Source organism: Euleptes europaea, chromosome 2 (genome assembly GCF_029931775.1).
Source record: "Euleptes europaea isolate rEulEur1 chromosome 2, rEulEur1.hap1, whole genome shotgun sequence".
Classification (NCBI taxonomy): domain Eukaryota; kingdom Metazoa; phylum Chordata; class Lepidosauria; order Squamata; family Sphaerodactylidae; genus Euleptes; species Euleptes europaea.
In genome coordinates, this window is record NC_079313.1 from 117,271,697 (window position 1) to 117,287,525 (window position 15,829).

At 43.5% G+C, this 15,829-nt stretch overlaps 1 protein-coding gene across 1 annotated transcript in view; it reads right to left on the bottom strand.

The window, feature by feature from the left end:
• PREX1 (phosphatidylinositol-3,4,5-trisphosphate dependent Rac exchange factor 1) overlaps positions 1 to 15,829 on the bottom strand; it is a 266,433-nt gene that overhangs the window by 10,177 nt on the left and 240,427 nt on the right. The window contains exons 27-33 of the mRNA XM_056843986.1: positions 12,339 to 12,427; positions 11,393 to 11,475; positions 9,813 to 9,903; positions 5,825 to 5,953; positions 5,171 to 5,212; positions 4,431 to 4,648; positions 1,451 to 1,550 (exon numbers count right to left, since the gene is read on the bottom strand). Coding sequence (XP_056699964.1) covers positions 1,451 to 1,550; positions 4,431 to 4,648; positions 5,171 to 5,212; positions 5,825 to 5,953; positions 9,813 to 9,903; positions 11,393 to 11,475; positions 12,339 to 12,427 — 752 coding nt within the window. The remainder of the gene's footprint in view (positions 1 to 1,450; positions 1,551 to 4,430; positions 4,649 to 5,170; positions 5,213 to 5,824; positions 5,954 to 9,812; positions 9,904 to 11,392; positions 11,476 to 12,338; positions 12,428 to 15,829) is intronic.

A 15,829-nucleotide genomic window follows, 5' to 3' on the forward strand; every position in this document is an offset into this window, starting at 1 on the left:
CATGGATCTGAAAAATAACACTATATAAGACCCATTCAGGGACTGAACCAACAGTCCTAGTGTTGTTAGTACTTTGCTTGAAGCAGCTGAATTTCTTGGGCAACTCATAAGAAACACACTCTCATCTGGCATTTGTAGGTACATGCATGATCGCAATCCAGTGTCTGAAGCATCATGCTCATTAAATTTGCAGATGACACCAAACTGGGAGGAGCAGCAAACACACCAGAAGATACAGAATTCCTGACTCTGTTGACACCGATAAAGCAGATTCCTATAGGATCTCTTCATTGATAGCATTTTGAGCCAGTAAACCTAAAGGAGGTCAGCAAAGGAGATATGAAGGCAGATATTTGCCTTGCAAAGTGAATCAGAGTAAACAACACTTTCTTTCTACATGCAATACAGCAGCTGTTTGCAATGATTTCTGGATGAGGTTAATATATATAAAATTAAACTCATGATTGCTGGGGGAAGGTGGGCAGAAAGTGGTTGAAATTTATCATGTGATTACAATTTACCAGGTGCAAGTCTCCCTCCTGACTGACAAGCACTGCTTGAATGAGGAGGATAATTGATCAGGTTGCAATCCAACAAGAGATACACAGGTGAGAACTGCCTGCATGCCCAGAGATTCTCTTGCTATTCCCACTACAGCAGTTAACATTACAGAAGAGACAGACCGCTTTTTAAAACAGTGGCCTGTTTCTTCTGCATTGGCAGAAACAACAGAGCTCTGGTTGTGTTCGCAGCTCTCATCAATGATGTATTTATTATATTTATTGGCTACTTTCTCCAAAAGTAGGTTTGAAGAAGCTTGCAAAAGTTATTTTAACAACATAAATATTTGTAAAATTGATAGGCTCAAAACAGAAGTAAAAGGTAGATTGCTTCTACTAACTGTGGCCAGTTAAGGGTGAAAAAAAATGTAATCCACTATCTCCATAAGAAGAAGAAGAGTTGGTTTTTATACATTACTTTTCTCTACTTTTAAGGAGTCTCAAAGCAGTTTACAATTGCCTTCCCTTCCTCACTCCACAACAGACACCTTGTGAGGTAGGTGGGGCTGAGAGAGTTCGGAGAGAACTGTGACTAGCCCAAGGTCACCCAGCAGGCTTTACGTGGAGGAGCAGGGAATCAAACCCGGTTCTCCAGGTTAGAGTCTACCACTCTCAACCACAACACCGCGCTGGCTCTCAACTGCTGCATAACAACATCACAAAACAATAAAATTAAGCAAATGACTGAATATGGTTATATTTCAAAATTAACTGCACTCCTGCCAGGTGTTTAGCGAAAACTGCATTATCTGCAACTCTAATTAACAATCCACAGAGATTAAGGGAACAGAATGCTTCACACAGCAGATGGCTCAGCGCATTGCAGGAGTGAATGCAAAGTCGCAGGGAAAATTAGCCACAGAGTAATAGTAACTGGTGAATAGGCTCACTTGCTACAAAGCACTCATCCAGTTGCTTGAAGTAAAAGGCAACCTTGTCCAGTTCTGAAAGGGTGGCCTGGATATCCTCCAGCATCGTTCGTTCCTCTTTCTAAGGGAGAAACAAACAGAAGTAGATGGATAGATTGCAAGGAATCACCAGCACATACATTCTCCTCACCCCCCCCCCAGATGTGTGGAACCAGAGGAGAAAGGATAGCATTTTTCTCCAAATCTCCGTAATGCAAATTTGACTGATGGATATTTTCTATGATGTGATACTGGTAAAGGCTCCTCTTTGCAGGGCCTGCTGAAAGCTACCAAGGACCTTCAGGAAAAATTCCTTCTAAGCCCCCTCTCACACTATCCAAAACCAGCCCAAATATCACATCAAAGCAGATCATATGACCTTCCTCTCTTGCTGGGCTCCCTATCATTGCCCTCGGGCACTGGCGGAAGGAAATGGGGGCGGGGCATCACGCCAGCACACCTTCATCACTTCTGGTAAAAACTGGAAATGAAATAGAGGCTGTTCTAGCATTTCACAAAAACTCTATGGTTTTTACTGAAATTGACATAAACATGCTGGCATCCCACTGGTGTGCCAAGCCCCACCCACAATCCCTCCCTGGGGGTTTGGTGATCCCAGAATGAGCAGTTGGGTTGCCACTCTCCATGTGGGACCTGGGTATCTCCCAGAATTACAAATGATCTCCAGTCAACAGAGAATAGTTCCTCTGGAGAATATGGCCGCTTTGGAGTGTGGACTCCATGGCATCACATCCCTGCTGAGCTCCTTCCGTTCCCGAACCCCACACTTTCCAAGGCTCCACCCCCAAATCTCCAGGAATTTCCCAACCCAGAGGTGGCAATGCTGATGAACGGGCACCTAGAATTGTGTCCCTCTAATTTCCCGCTCCCATTGGCTGCCCTACTTTCTCAGCACATCTTTCATTGAAAGTTCTCACACTTTTCAAAATCCACCACCCAGGATAAAACGGGTAGAATTCCCATCACGAAAAACCTACCAAACAAGCATTAGCCAAGCTGAAAATTAGTCAAGTTTGGGGGGGGGGGGAATCTTGGACACACTTGAAATTGGATAACTATCTTAACTTCCAGTTATATATGTTGACAAAATTATATAGTGATTGTGCAAGAAAACTTCAAACAACATTTGTTCCATAAAAATATCACTTCAGCATTTTTGTATCTCATCATCTAAGTCCAATGCGTCTATAACTGTTTATGTCTTTTCTGGCTTGTTTAGTTACTTTTGCCTTTTAGGAAACAAGTAAAGATGCCTGCCTGTCTTTTTAATAACCTAGATAGCCCAGGCTAGCCCTGGTCAAATCTCAGAAGCTAAGCAGGGTCAACCCTGGTCAGTATTTGTAATGGAAGGACCACCAAGGAAGTCCAGGGTTGCTACGCAGAGGCAGGCAATGGCAAACCACCTCTGAACGTCTGTTGCCTCCCCAAACCCCACTCTGCTCAGGTTCGGCCACAAAAACCTCTCATTGGTGGCCAAGAGGGATGTGGCAACCCTAGCTATGATTTATATGCCTCACAGTTTCAGAAGTTGGCCTGACATTTTAATACAATGTGAAATACATCTTCTCACCAGCAGAGGACAGAAGACTACACAAAATACGCTCTCATTCCTAGTATTTTCTACCTTGTAATCTGCAGCATTAGCTTTCAAGTTTTTCAGAATCATGGCCCAGACTTTTTTGTTTTGCCTGGCAACCCCCCAATTATGGTTATTGGCCCTTCTAGCACTGTTTGTGTTTTTAATTGAATTTCATAATTTTAACTGTATTTTTATTGTTTAAATGTTTTGTTTCACAGCCAAAAGCTTTGATTTAGTAAACGAATACCCAATTGATTTGCTTATGTATTTACATCATTAAAAGTGTGCATGTGAGAGAGAGATCAAAAAGAAAAAAAAGAATCACAGCCCACCATTATTCACAACCTGTGACATGGGACACGCCTTTAATTTTTAAAAGGATCGCTCTACTTTTGTCTCTTGGGTGCCAAGGAAGCTTGGAGCTCCTGTAATTTTAATAGCTGCCTAGAAGAGGGAATTTAGGCAAATGCTGCTTGTCATGCAGTTGGTGGGGGGTGGAACTGCAGCAGCATGCCCCTCTCACTTAAGGGCCCAGCTGTATGAGGACTGCTTCCCCATGGAACTCAGCTCTCTTATTGAAACTCTTTATTTTAATTTTTTTCATAAGATCCTTCAGTATGGGTTGACAACAAGACAACAACATCCATTAGTAAACACAGGAGTCTGAGATTAAGCATGCCAGCTGGTCAGTCAAGTGTAGCAAGAACTAGTGTTCACTTATGCAACTGTGGTGTGGGTACAATACCACATCACGTAGATGGGGCCAATGGAGTGGGTCTTTCCAACCCCTCACAGGCAGAGTGTGAAGGATGTGAGAAAAAGACTCTTGAGGAGGGTCTGCCTATATGATGAAGATATTCATACACATACTGTGGCTGTGTAGGAGACCAGAGGTGGAAAGTCGTTCCCATACAGTTGGGGGAGCTTGTGAAGGTGGCCTTTGTCATTATGTTCAATGAGATGACAGAGCATGAAAAGACAATTCCAGTTTGCCAGTCCTTGAGGATATACACTACATAAATTAAGAAACATGTGGAGTTGCTTTATATGCAGCAAGAATATTGGTCCCAATACCATCTACTCTGACCGACAGTGGCTCTCCATGATCTCATGCAGAGAAATGTCTTCCATTATTTATTTATTTTATTTTCAAATTTATAGCCCGCCCTCCCCAGCAAGCTGGCTCAGGCCTAGCAGATGCCTGCTACCTTACATCCTTTAACTGGAGATACCCAAGCAGAATGAAGAGCATTCTCTACAGAGCCACAGCCCCTCCCTACTTGGTCAACAAATGAGTAAGGTGGAAAACTGCACAGTTCCTTGTTTTGGTTTTTATTTGAGGAAACTGCAGCTCGTTCTTACCACGCTGGGAGAGAGCAAGGACTGGTAGTTGAGCAGCACCCCGGTGGCTGCGATCTGCTCCAACCACTTCTTGCTGGCCTCCCTGCTGCTCTCTTCGTACTCGCCGTTGTTGTTGTATCGGTAATTGAGAGCACCCAATAGCTGCTCAGAGAACGTGCACACGGCCGCCACCAGGGTCTGGCAGAAAATGGCATCTCGTCTCAGCTGCAGATCTGTGTCTGGGGGGGGGGGGGGAGAGAGAAAGAGAGAGAGAGGACCAAATGAAACAAAGCAATAGCTTCCTTATCCCGACTTGACTTCCCAGAAGTCAACAAGCAAACTTATATACACATACACTGGAGAACTGCCCACGGAATCCTCCCTACTTCGTTTGTCAGGGGATTCCAACTTTCCAGTTCACGTACACAGCAAAGATCCTCCATAGCAATCAAAACTTCCAAGAGGATATCAAAGGGTTTATATTTCTCCCACAGAAATATTCAGTTTGGGACAACAATCATGACCAAACATGAACAAAACAGGACTGGCCTATTAAAAGGGATGCTCCGTATCGTCAATCAGATACTCATGGAAGACAAGCGCAGTTTTGCAGTGATAATAAAAAATAAATTCATCACAACAGCTTAATGCCTTTTTCTCTGAAACAGAAAACAAAATAGGCATGTAAACCACATGCCTGCCCCCAAGTAGTGCTGATGGGGGCATTCTGAAAACAGGAGCAAGCCAAAGAGTGCTGTTACCTGTGCATTTCAGCAAGGCCAACAGCAACTGGTTCTTTCCATCTAGGAAGGAAAATAAAGATAAAGCTTAAAAACTGGGGAATAATCGCCTGTTTAAGTCACACTTTGACTCATGCTTCATTTCCAACGCGCAGCAACTCAAGCAAAAGCAAAGAAGATTCCTAATCCCAGCGGCTCATGGGCTGGTAATTGTTACTTATAGATGGGGGTTAGGTACACTGTACATATTCAAAAAGCCACATATTTGAAACTTTTGAGGCTCCAGATTACACACACACACCCCATCCGAGCTTTCTCCATTGCATCTTGGTAAGTAAGTACAGATCCCATGCAAAGCAGCATTCAGGATTTCTGCCCCAAATTCCTGCTGGGCATAAATCATGCCTTCAGAGCTGCCACGCCTATCAGAAGTCTCTAGGTCCTAACACAGGTCAATGATGCCCCTGGGTCTATGTTAGCACAAAAAGTGAGCCCACTCACAGTTACATGGGGGGGGGGGGGACGACCTGCCAGCAATCTCCAGTTTGTGTGAAATTTGGCAGCAACAGGAGTCTGAAGCTTTTTTTTAGGCTTTTGCTCCACCCTTGTTGACCACATCCTCTGTCACTTCTGTGTAACAACGAGATTAGTAACAGAGCTTCCCCGTTTACAAACCTTCCACATATTTTTGTATAGTTTCAACCAGGTTCTTGATGCGGAGTGGAAGGTTCCAGGGGTCTTCTTGGATGCTGACTTGAATTTTATTCCTGCTCCGAATCGTCGTTTCTTCTTTCTGTTTAAATTCTGCAGAAACAAGATATTTTAAGTCTAAGCGATACCAGAGTAGTACAGAGGATTGATTGGGCTAGCGCATAAATATACTCCCGGACAAGCCTTAAGTTATTAGTTGCCTAATTGCCCCAACAAAGAAGGAAGATATCAGTCAGCCAGGAGTCTGCACTGTGCAGCAATGCAGATATATAGTTAAATGAAAGCAGTAATATATATGCTGAGACTGGAACTACATAGTATGAGAGTCGCATGGCTGCCACTGAAAACAGCAGCTATGCATCATCTCCTCCATACTATCTGTTCTCCATACTATCTTGTAATCCAAAATACATGCCATGATGTCACCATGGTTCAAATTCCCCTCCTTCCCCCCACATTTCAGTAGCTGCTGTTTTCAGGGTGTGGCAGTCACAACATGCACCTTAATGCTTTCTGGGAAGGAGATAAGAGAGAATGAGACACAGGGCTGCTATTTTCAGCGGCAGCACATGAAGCTTGTAAACTCAAGCTACAGCCTGAGCCATTCCACTGATCTGACATTGTATTGAAAGAGTTTGCAGTGCACCTAATATGGATGAAATCTATACAAGAACCCCTTAAACATAAAGGGACTTTCCGATTATTACAGTAAACATCTATGTGCCATCTGTGCAGAAATAAAGAAAACTTCCTTATTCTAAATTTGCTGATCTAACCAAACATATAAGCCACATCATTTGAAATGCAGCAAAGAGAGAATTCAGACTCAGAGAGGAAAAGGAAATGTAGCTCATGGTCAGGAAATGTGTTTTGTCTTGGCTGCAGAGAGAGGATGGGGGACGGAGGGGGAGAAACACAGCGAAGCATATCCTGGGTCCCCCTCCCTACTCTCAAAGTCTCCCTTTTCTAGAAGATCAGCAAAATGCACTATTTGTTGCATGCATTTAATGGTGTTTATTTAAAAGAGCGATAAGATGATGAGAATTTGTTCATTCCTAGCCAAAAGTCACCCTGAAGAGCAGCAGCAGCAAATTCTTTTGAGAAACTTTCTGGGGGATAGCAGTGGATTGCTTCACGGCAAAACACAACTGACCCTCTGTGAACTTTTCAGGCCATTCATCTTCCATGAATCTATGGGGGGGTCTTTCTGCGTGAGCAGTCAAAGCATTCCACAGTCAAGTTTCAGGCTTAGCCAGAGACCCTGCAAGACTCTGTTTTTCAGCTACAATGGTGTGTTTTTCTATGGCTTTGAGAATGGAAGTTTGTGGGAAAGACATGATGCTGCTGACTCTCACATAGAAGACTGGAGACACCCACCCACACAAAAGGGGTTTCCAAAGAGAAATCTGAGCCAAATAGCAGGATGTCACTGCCAAGGGTGCTAGGCTGGAGAGTGGGTTATGTATGTCAATTGCAGCCATTTGGTACTTTAAAAGAGAAGATCTGGATGAGCACTACAGTGCCAGAGATGTCCAGCAGCAGAGACACAACCTTCCAAAAAAATTAAAGTATTTATTCTTTTAAAATTCTAATATTTAAAAGAGTGATATGAATCCTAGACAGAGTGCATGCACAGCTAGGGAAAATACAAAACTTGTTTACAGATAATTACAATTTTGGGGGGGGGGGATATGGAAAAAAGCTGAACGAATCAAGCTCTCAAATTATATGAGAATCAGTGGCGGGGAAACAGATTTATGGCAAACTGGTTTGTTTATGGAGTAAGAAATGCAATGTCCAGCCATTCCCTTTATTTTTTTCTGCAGGATGGGGAAGGTAACTCCACTGAGAAAGTAATGTAGCAGGGAGGCAGCCATGAGGTCCAAGCATACTCGAGAGGAGTCCAATCCTGCCCATGTGCCAGATGCTAGGCTCGGTTCTCTGAGCCATTAGTGGCCACTGAGCGCTTGGTGTTTTGCACCCCTTCTATTCAGAGGAGCATTTCTTTGTGGAGACTACAGAATGTGCAGAAGCATTATGCTTATTATTAATGCAGCTCATCTGCAAGTGTGAAAGACACGGGTTCTATCCCTATGATGATTTCCCCTTCCCCCTTCTCTCTTCCCCTGAAAATAACATTTTTTAAAAATGTAAAGGGCACTGAGCATTCCTGCAGACTAAAGGATTTCCATCTAGAGGGCTTTCTTGCCTCCCCCCTTCCACTGCAGTCTAAAATGTCCCCCTAAATGCAGTTCCAGGGGGACAGGAGACCCACAGGAAGAATGGTGAAGGTCATTTTTTTAGGCTGCAAAGGGGAAGGGAATGGGAGAAAGTCATGTTCCACAGAAACACACCTTTGCAATCAAATCACTGACAATACTAAAGATTATTTCTCAGTACAGACTTAGAAAGGAGTAGTATATGGCTCATGGTGAGGGAAATAATGTCTGTGTCTGAAAATTGGATGTGAACCCAGGAAGAAAAGGCAAATGGTTCATGGGGCAAAACTACTCCTGCATTTTGTTCTGCTTCCATGTCTTTCAAAACAGGGCCTTCATGATTCTTTACGTTGGCCCAAAATGGGACAGAGTGCAGAGACACATGTTAAACTGTACATGTTGTGCTTGTTACTTGATGAAAATAGGCATCTCCGAGAAGTTAGTGAGCGTGAGCTTAACAGGTCGGGTTTTCAGAACTCATTGGGTCTGTTCTTTCATGCAATATCCACCCTTCCCTAAGGCGCCTTCTGTCATGGTTACCACTGACTGGTGAAATTGTCACAATTGTGTAAGCAGAGACAATGGGCTGGATCCTGTGATGTGTCTGTGCAAAGTTCTGATGGTTGCGGACTTTTCACGTATTCCCCTCCCCCCAGCAGCCTTGTTTAGCCCCAGGTAAGTCGATTCCTGGTGGTTGCTGGATCCACATGGACTAGCAGACACATTGGCTGGGGAACTGGAAGTAGAAGGGAATGATACAGCCCTTCATGCTTCTTCTGTCCCTCTGACAGAAGAGGGAGGAGAAGGTGATTTCAGCCCCTTCCTCGGAGCAACCTCGCAACCCTTGTGGCTCTTAGTCCACACGGGTCCCACGACCCTGAAAAACAACTTTCCTGGGATCACATGGGAATGCTAGTGCAATGGGCTCACAGGAACACAGCTCTTTCCATTAATGCATCGCAGGATCCAACCCATTAAAACACATAATGGTATATTTTACTGTTTGTATTCTGTAGAATTCATTGGCTGCTTTCACACAATCATGGCAAATTTTATTTTGTAAACAGCAACTTCTATAAACTGGCTCAAAAGGTTTGCTCTCAGTGGCCAACCAGAAGCGGGATTTATTTAAATTAATATTCTCCATGTCCTGAACCACAGTTAGGTGACTGGAAGCATGTTGTCAACAAACACGCTCCCTGCTAGAGGCGCGCCTTTGGATATTTCCAATCCAAAACAGTGCCCGAAATTCCCTGTTTCGTTTCAGATCAGAAATACTCAAAACAAAATGAAGCAGGAAATTTCATGCTGTGTTTTAGATCAGAAATATCCAAATGCACACTCCTGCTTCCTGCCCCTGCCTCTTTTTCTCTTGTGCATGAATTCCCACTCCTTTCCCTTGCTGCAGCTACTCATGGGGCAGCACCACATTAGCTTAACAACATTAACCATGGTTGGCTTCACATCCGCATGTGAAGTGAATTTGCAAAGTCTGGTTAAAGCCTATTATGGTTCATGTTAACATTGGTGCATGTATAATGTAGCCCTCAACAGGGAAGAAAATAGATTCATGTGCAAGAATATAGGAGGGAGGAGAAAATACTACTGTGAGTGTATGGCACACCCTCAGGCTCCTAACAACAGTCAGAGATTGAGAAAATGATGCCTTCACCAGGCCACTGAGTTTTAAGAAATGCTGATTCTCCTGGGCTCATGATCCTTTTGAAGATTACCTTGCAAACTGTGGTCCATTGGAAAATGTCTGGTTTCTTCAAAAGCCTTGCTTATTACTGGTCCTTTGAGAAGGGCATTGATAGCATCCACCTGCAGAAAGACGCATCTTTGGTCATTCTTAAAACTCTCCAGGAGTTTCTGGTGAAATAAATTGTTACTGGTCAAACAACAAATCATGTGTGCTGTACTTCAACACAGAGGCTCGCTTGAATCGAAATGTCTTCTTCATCTAATGAAACAGCATGTGGCAAATGGTTTCTACTAGTGAGTAAGAATTTAAGATATGGCAGCTCTGTGAACGAGAAAGCATAGGAAGAATGTGGCAGCATCAAGACTTTATGTTGAACCATAAAGTAGCAATAAAGAACAATTACCCTGGGGGATCCTCATGCTTGCGAGAACGTTCCTATATTGGGCTTGCAAGATCCCTCCTATATGCTAGCCTTGCATGAAACAATCTAATCATGGCTTTCATGGTAAACCATAATTTGTTATTAAGTTCAAACCACAAATTATGGTTTGTTCGCTTTCCTAGAAGTCAGGTTTGTAGGGATGAGTGCAAACCATACTTTTGGAAGGGACATGACAAACTACGGTTTACTGTGAAAGCAGAGTTCTTTAATTAGATTACTGTGTGCAGAAATCTTTCATTAGCTGGCCAATGATGGTGGGAGGATGAGAACAAGGATCTGCCATATTCATATGTAGAAAAACAAATCACGCACCATGCCACTCCATTATTATCCACACTGTTGTTATTTGGAAATCAAAAGGTAATAGGGCACAATCAAATTCAGAATAATAGTCAAAGATTATTTTATAACCCAGAGGCAAGTGCCAAACCTTCCATTCAGGAAGAGGTTAACAGCTGCTTGGGGCCCCGTATAAGTGTAAAATTTTGTATGCCAAATATGGCAATCATCTCTCACTTAGTTTTAAAAGATCTGTGAAATATAATGGGTAAATGGAACCTCCATGATCTGATGAAGTATACCTCTGAATACCAATTGCTTGGACAAACTGGCAGGGGGTCATAGCAGGTGAATGATTCCAAAAGCATGGCAGCTAGAAAAAATTGGACTGAATGCTAGCACAGGAAGGATTTGCTCTGGTTCAGCATGGTAATGTAGAGCTTTAGATTCTACCAGTCCATGATCAGCGCTAGGTGCCCTGAAGATAGTTTCCAGTTGCAACTTAACAGCCCTGGCTGTAAGGATAGGGATCATTGAATGCTCTAAGAGCCTGGGGTCAAAGCAATTGAGAATTTGCTCTATATGGAGATTTTCTAACAGTCAGAGTGGTTCCTCAGTGGAACAGGCTTCCTCGGGAGGTGGTAAGCTCTCCTTCCCTGGAGGGTTTTTAAGAAGAGGCTAGATGGCCATCTGTCAGAAATGCTGATTCTATGTCCTTAAGCAGATGATGAAAGGGAGAGCATCTTGGCCATCTTCTGGGCATGGAGTAGGGGGTCACTGGGTGTGTGGGGGAGGTAGTTATGAATCTCCTGCATTGTGCAGGGGGTTGGACTAGATGACCCTGGTGGTCCCTTCCAACTCTATGATTCTATGCTTGTGCCGCTCACCTGATTAAAAAGATGCTCAAGGCAGCCGTGGAGTTTGTCTTGCTTGTCCAATGGTATCCTCATGTCATTGGGAAGTTCATCACCTAATTATGAAAGAAGTACTGTTTTGGTCTTGTTATAATTATCTTTTCCTTCAGTGGTGACATAATGATAGTAAGAACTTGTGAAGCAGAGATGCCTTTCTTCTGCTTCGTTCACACCGCTTTTATTCTGGTTTTAATCCTCTGTGCTCGATTCCTGGCTCCAACTGTTTTTCTCTTAGTTATGGTTATCTGGATTCTGTAAGCCCTTTCTAACATAGGAGAAGGTGGGTTATAAATTCTTGGAATGAATGAATGAAAATATGGACGGTAGCAGCAATGGAAGTACTGACGGGGAACAGCTGTTCAACAGGCAGGCCCTTGCAAACTACAACTTACCTAAGTCCCACCAGTTGTTGAACTCTTCTCTTTTAATACCTCTATTAAAGCCATATCTCAAAAAGAACATTGCAGAGCTGGGAAAAGTATACATGGGGCCAACTAAGATGATCAAGGGGTTGGAGCACCTTTCCTATGAGGAACCACCACATTCACAGGCAGCAAAACCTCCAGATATCAGTGCTGGAGGCAGCATCGGTAGAAGCACTGGCACTTGGCCCTATTTGCCAGCCCTGCAGGGCACCTGGTTGGCCACTGAGGTTGCCGGACAAGATGGACCGCTGGGTGGGTTGCCAACCTCCAGGTGTAGCCTGGCGATCTCCCAGAATTACAACTGATTTCCAGACTACAGCGATAAGTTCCCCTAGAAGAAATGGCTGCTTTGGAGGGTGGAATCTGTGGCATTATACCCTGCTGAGGTCATGCCCCTCTCCCAAATTTCCAGGAATTTCTCAACCTGGGGCTGGCACCCCTAACCAGGCTCTTCTTATGTTCTAAATGTTCCCTTTACAAAAGAATTTACTCACCTGATCCCATCTCGTCGCTGCCCAAGTAGGAGCTGTTACTCCGGACACTGGTGTAGGATAGCACAGAGTCCCGGTTACTGTTACACTCGCTGGAAAAAAAATAAGAGAACAAAGAGACATTAAAGGACTGCCTTCATTAAAAAAAAACTTCAGCTAGTGTTTTTTTTAAAAAAAATTCCGATCCCTTTTGTATTCTGCCCATCTCCGTGAGCTCTCCTAATCCAGCACAGTAAGAGGATACCATCTTTAAGTGCCGGCAACCTTTTGAACTCTGTGTTAAGAACTCTTCTTTTGATGAAGATGGATGACATTGGTGGTTCCCCCTTGGCTACCAGACTGCTTATGAATGACTAAAGACCCAGAGAGGTTTAGCGGTTCAGAATTAAACCCAGTGTACTTGATTCTCCATGATGTGTGAGCACAGAAACCTCATCACAACAATCTTAGGTGCTTGACTCCAAAGTATTGATTTAACTGCACTCCATGTTAAGATGCAGAATAAAGGAATATTGTTCTCTGATACCTTTGCTTTGCCTCCCATCTACATCCTACCAAGACAAACTCACACAACAGAACCCTGGTTGTCATACACTATACATTACTGCACTTTTCAGGAATTACTTGCAAAGTAATTGTATAATATTGCCCCACTCCCATACATAGAATCATAGAGTTGGAAGGTACCACCTGGGTCATCTAGTCCAACCCCCTGCACAATGCAGGAAAGTCTAAACTACCTCCCCACACACACACACCCAGTGACCCATACTCCATGCCCAGAAGATGGCCAAGGTACCCTCCTTCTCATGATCTGCCTAAGGTCATAGAATCAGCATTACTGACAGATGGCCATCTAGCCTCTTCTGAAAAACCTAAAGGGAAGGAGAGTTTACCACCTCCTGAGGAAGCCTGTTCCACTGAGGAACCGCTCTGACTGTTAGAACAGAGTAATCTCAGACTGGTTAATATTGAATAAGTTTCCATTTTATTTCTTACGTTTTATACTTTTAATAGCAGTACAAAGAAACCAGATTGTATATCATAAAAATTTTGCATGTTATACTGAAGCAATCCCTATTTTGCTATCAAGCCTCCCAAAGCCATCTCTCCCATCCTATCCAGTTCCTCCTCTTCCTCCCACCCGAGCTCAAATCCCACCTGACAAGGAGTCATGACTCACTTTGGGGTCCTCAACCATTGTCTGAGAACCACTGCTCCTGAAGCTGTGTTTTAAAAGAGCCATTCTAACTTCTTCTGGAAGCACATTCTTGTTTCATAGGATCAAAGTTGGAAGGGACCACAAGGATCATCTAGTCCAACCCCCTGAACAATGCAGGAAATTCCAAACTACCTCCCCTCCACACACCCAGTGACCCCCTACTCCATGCCCAGAAGATGGCAACAAAACCCCTCAAGTTTCCTAGAACTGTCACCCACTGCAGCAAGCTCTGAAGTTTGGCTGGAACTTTATTCTGGTTTAACAAGAAGTTGTCAAAATATGATACCCATGAATGTAAGAGATACTGAGCAACAGAGCCAGGGAATTGCTTTCTGTGAATATTTAAGACAAGACTGGATAAGAATCAGTCTGAAAGGGGTTAAGTTTAGTGAACCTTGAAAAGGCGGCACATGGGACTGAAAACACCTTCTGACTATGTGATTCCTGCATTCAGTGAATGGCTATTGAACAGGTTTGATACTATGACTACTTATACGCAACTTTTAAAATGTGCAAAGTGCACCATAATCTTTAAAACACATCAAAATCTGCAAGGTAAGTATGTGACGCTTCCATCTTGGTGGTGGAAAGTGCTGTCAAGTCACAGCTGACTTATGGTGACCCCATAGGGTTTTGAAGGCAAGAGACATTCGGAGGTGATTTGTCATTGCCTGCCTCTGGACTGAGAGAGTTCTGAGAGAACTGTGACTGGCCCAAGGTCACCCAGCAGGCTTCGTGTGGAACAGTGAGGAATCAAACCCGGTTCTCCAGATTAGAGTCTGCTGCTCTTAACCACTACACCATACTGGCTCTCTTCCATCTTACAGATATGAATTGGAGGCCCAAGAGGCAGCAGCTTGTCCAAGGGTAATCCCCTACCCAGCAAAGCCACAAATCAGATCCTACCTCTGAACTTGAATTCAAGGCCAAAACCTCCATTCACTGGATTACCACTCAGCTTTTTTGTTAAGGAATGGGGTCTGTAGCAATTTTTATTTATTTATTTAAATATTTATGACCCTGTGTGAAGGTTGGGGTTTAAAATGCTATTTACACAGAGGTTACTGAAGTCAAACTGGTGGCTTTTGGGTGACCAATTTCTTTCAGTTTGTTAGCTGATAAAGGACTTGTGGTACCGGTGCAGAGTATATGTATGCCTTAGCAACACTGTAAAGGAATCTTTTCTATACTTTGCATTCTACTGTTAATATTAATGGTTGGATATACAATATTGTTTTGTGGATTTTGTGGCCATCGTTGCTGTGACTTCTTGTTTAAACAGAGGTAGCAGGCTGCATAGTTCGACCAGAGTGGTGTCTACAGCAACTTTCCACTGATATGCTAGTCTCCTGAACCAGGTTCTCTCCCGACTAACAACTCTGGAGATGCAAACCCTACCTGAACTGAGCTGGCAGCATAACAGCTTTTTCTGTCTCACTTCCCCCTCCCATCTGGCTTCCTCAGCCATCAATGGGCCCTGATTGGTGGTTAGCTGCTCAGCAAACACACCAAACAGGCATACAGAGGATTGGTGTCTAACAGAAAGGGGCAGAACCTCTGCCCATCTGTCACACTTTGCTTCTCTCCTCAACAGGGACCCAAAGCAGTTTATAACCTTGTTCTCCCCTCCTCCATTCTGCTTTCATAACAACAACCCTGTGAGGTAGGTCAGGCTGACAGTGAGTGACTGGACCAAGATCGCCCAGCAAGCTTCCTTGGCAGAGCAGGGATTTGAGCCTGGGTCTCCCAGATCCTAGTCTGACACTCTGACCACTACACCACACTGCTCCTTTCCTCCCCTGTAACTCTTGGAATTCTGTCATTGCATAAATACTACACAATAATACTATATAATATCCTCCAAACTTCTCAACTGAGATTGTGATGATTAAAAAAGAATCCTTCTTCCCATCTCTACTTGATTTCTGCTCGTAATACACATGTTCTCAAAGATATTGTATTTCTCTGCATTTATGAAAGTGATACACCACTTTAAAGAAGACTGCTAGATGAGAAAGACAGACTCCTATGGAAAGTCAAGTGACTGTGAATTAGTTCTCCTGCCAACAAAGCATGGCGAATGCAGGAAAGTATCCTCATAGCTGTACATTCTTGGCTCACTCTTGTAAGCTCCATGGTATCCCTTTTCTGGCTTAAAACCATCAAAACACATTTAATTCCCCCTTGAATAGCTTTTATATACGTTATGTATGCTTAATTGTCTGTCTGAGTCTAAAAAGAGATAAGACGGAATCATCTTTCTCATCTTTCA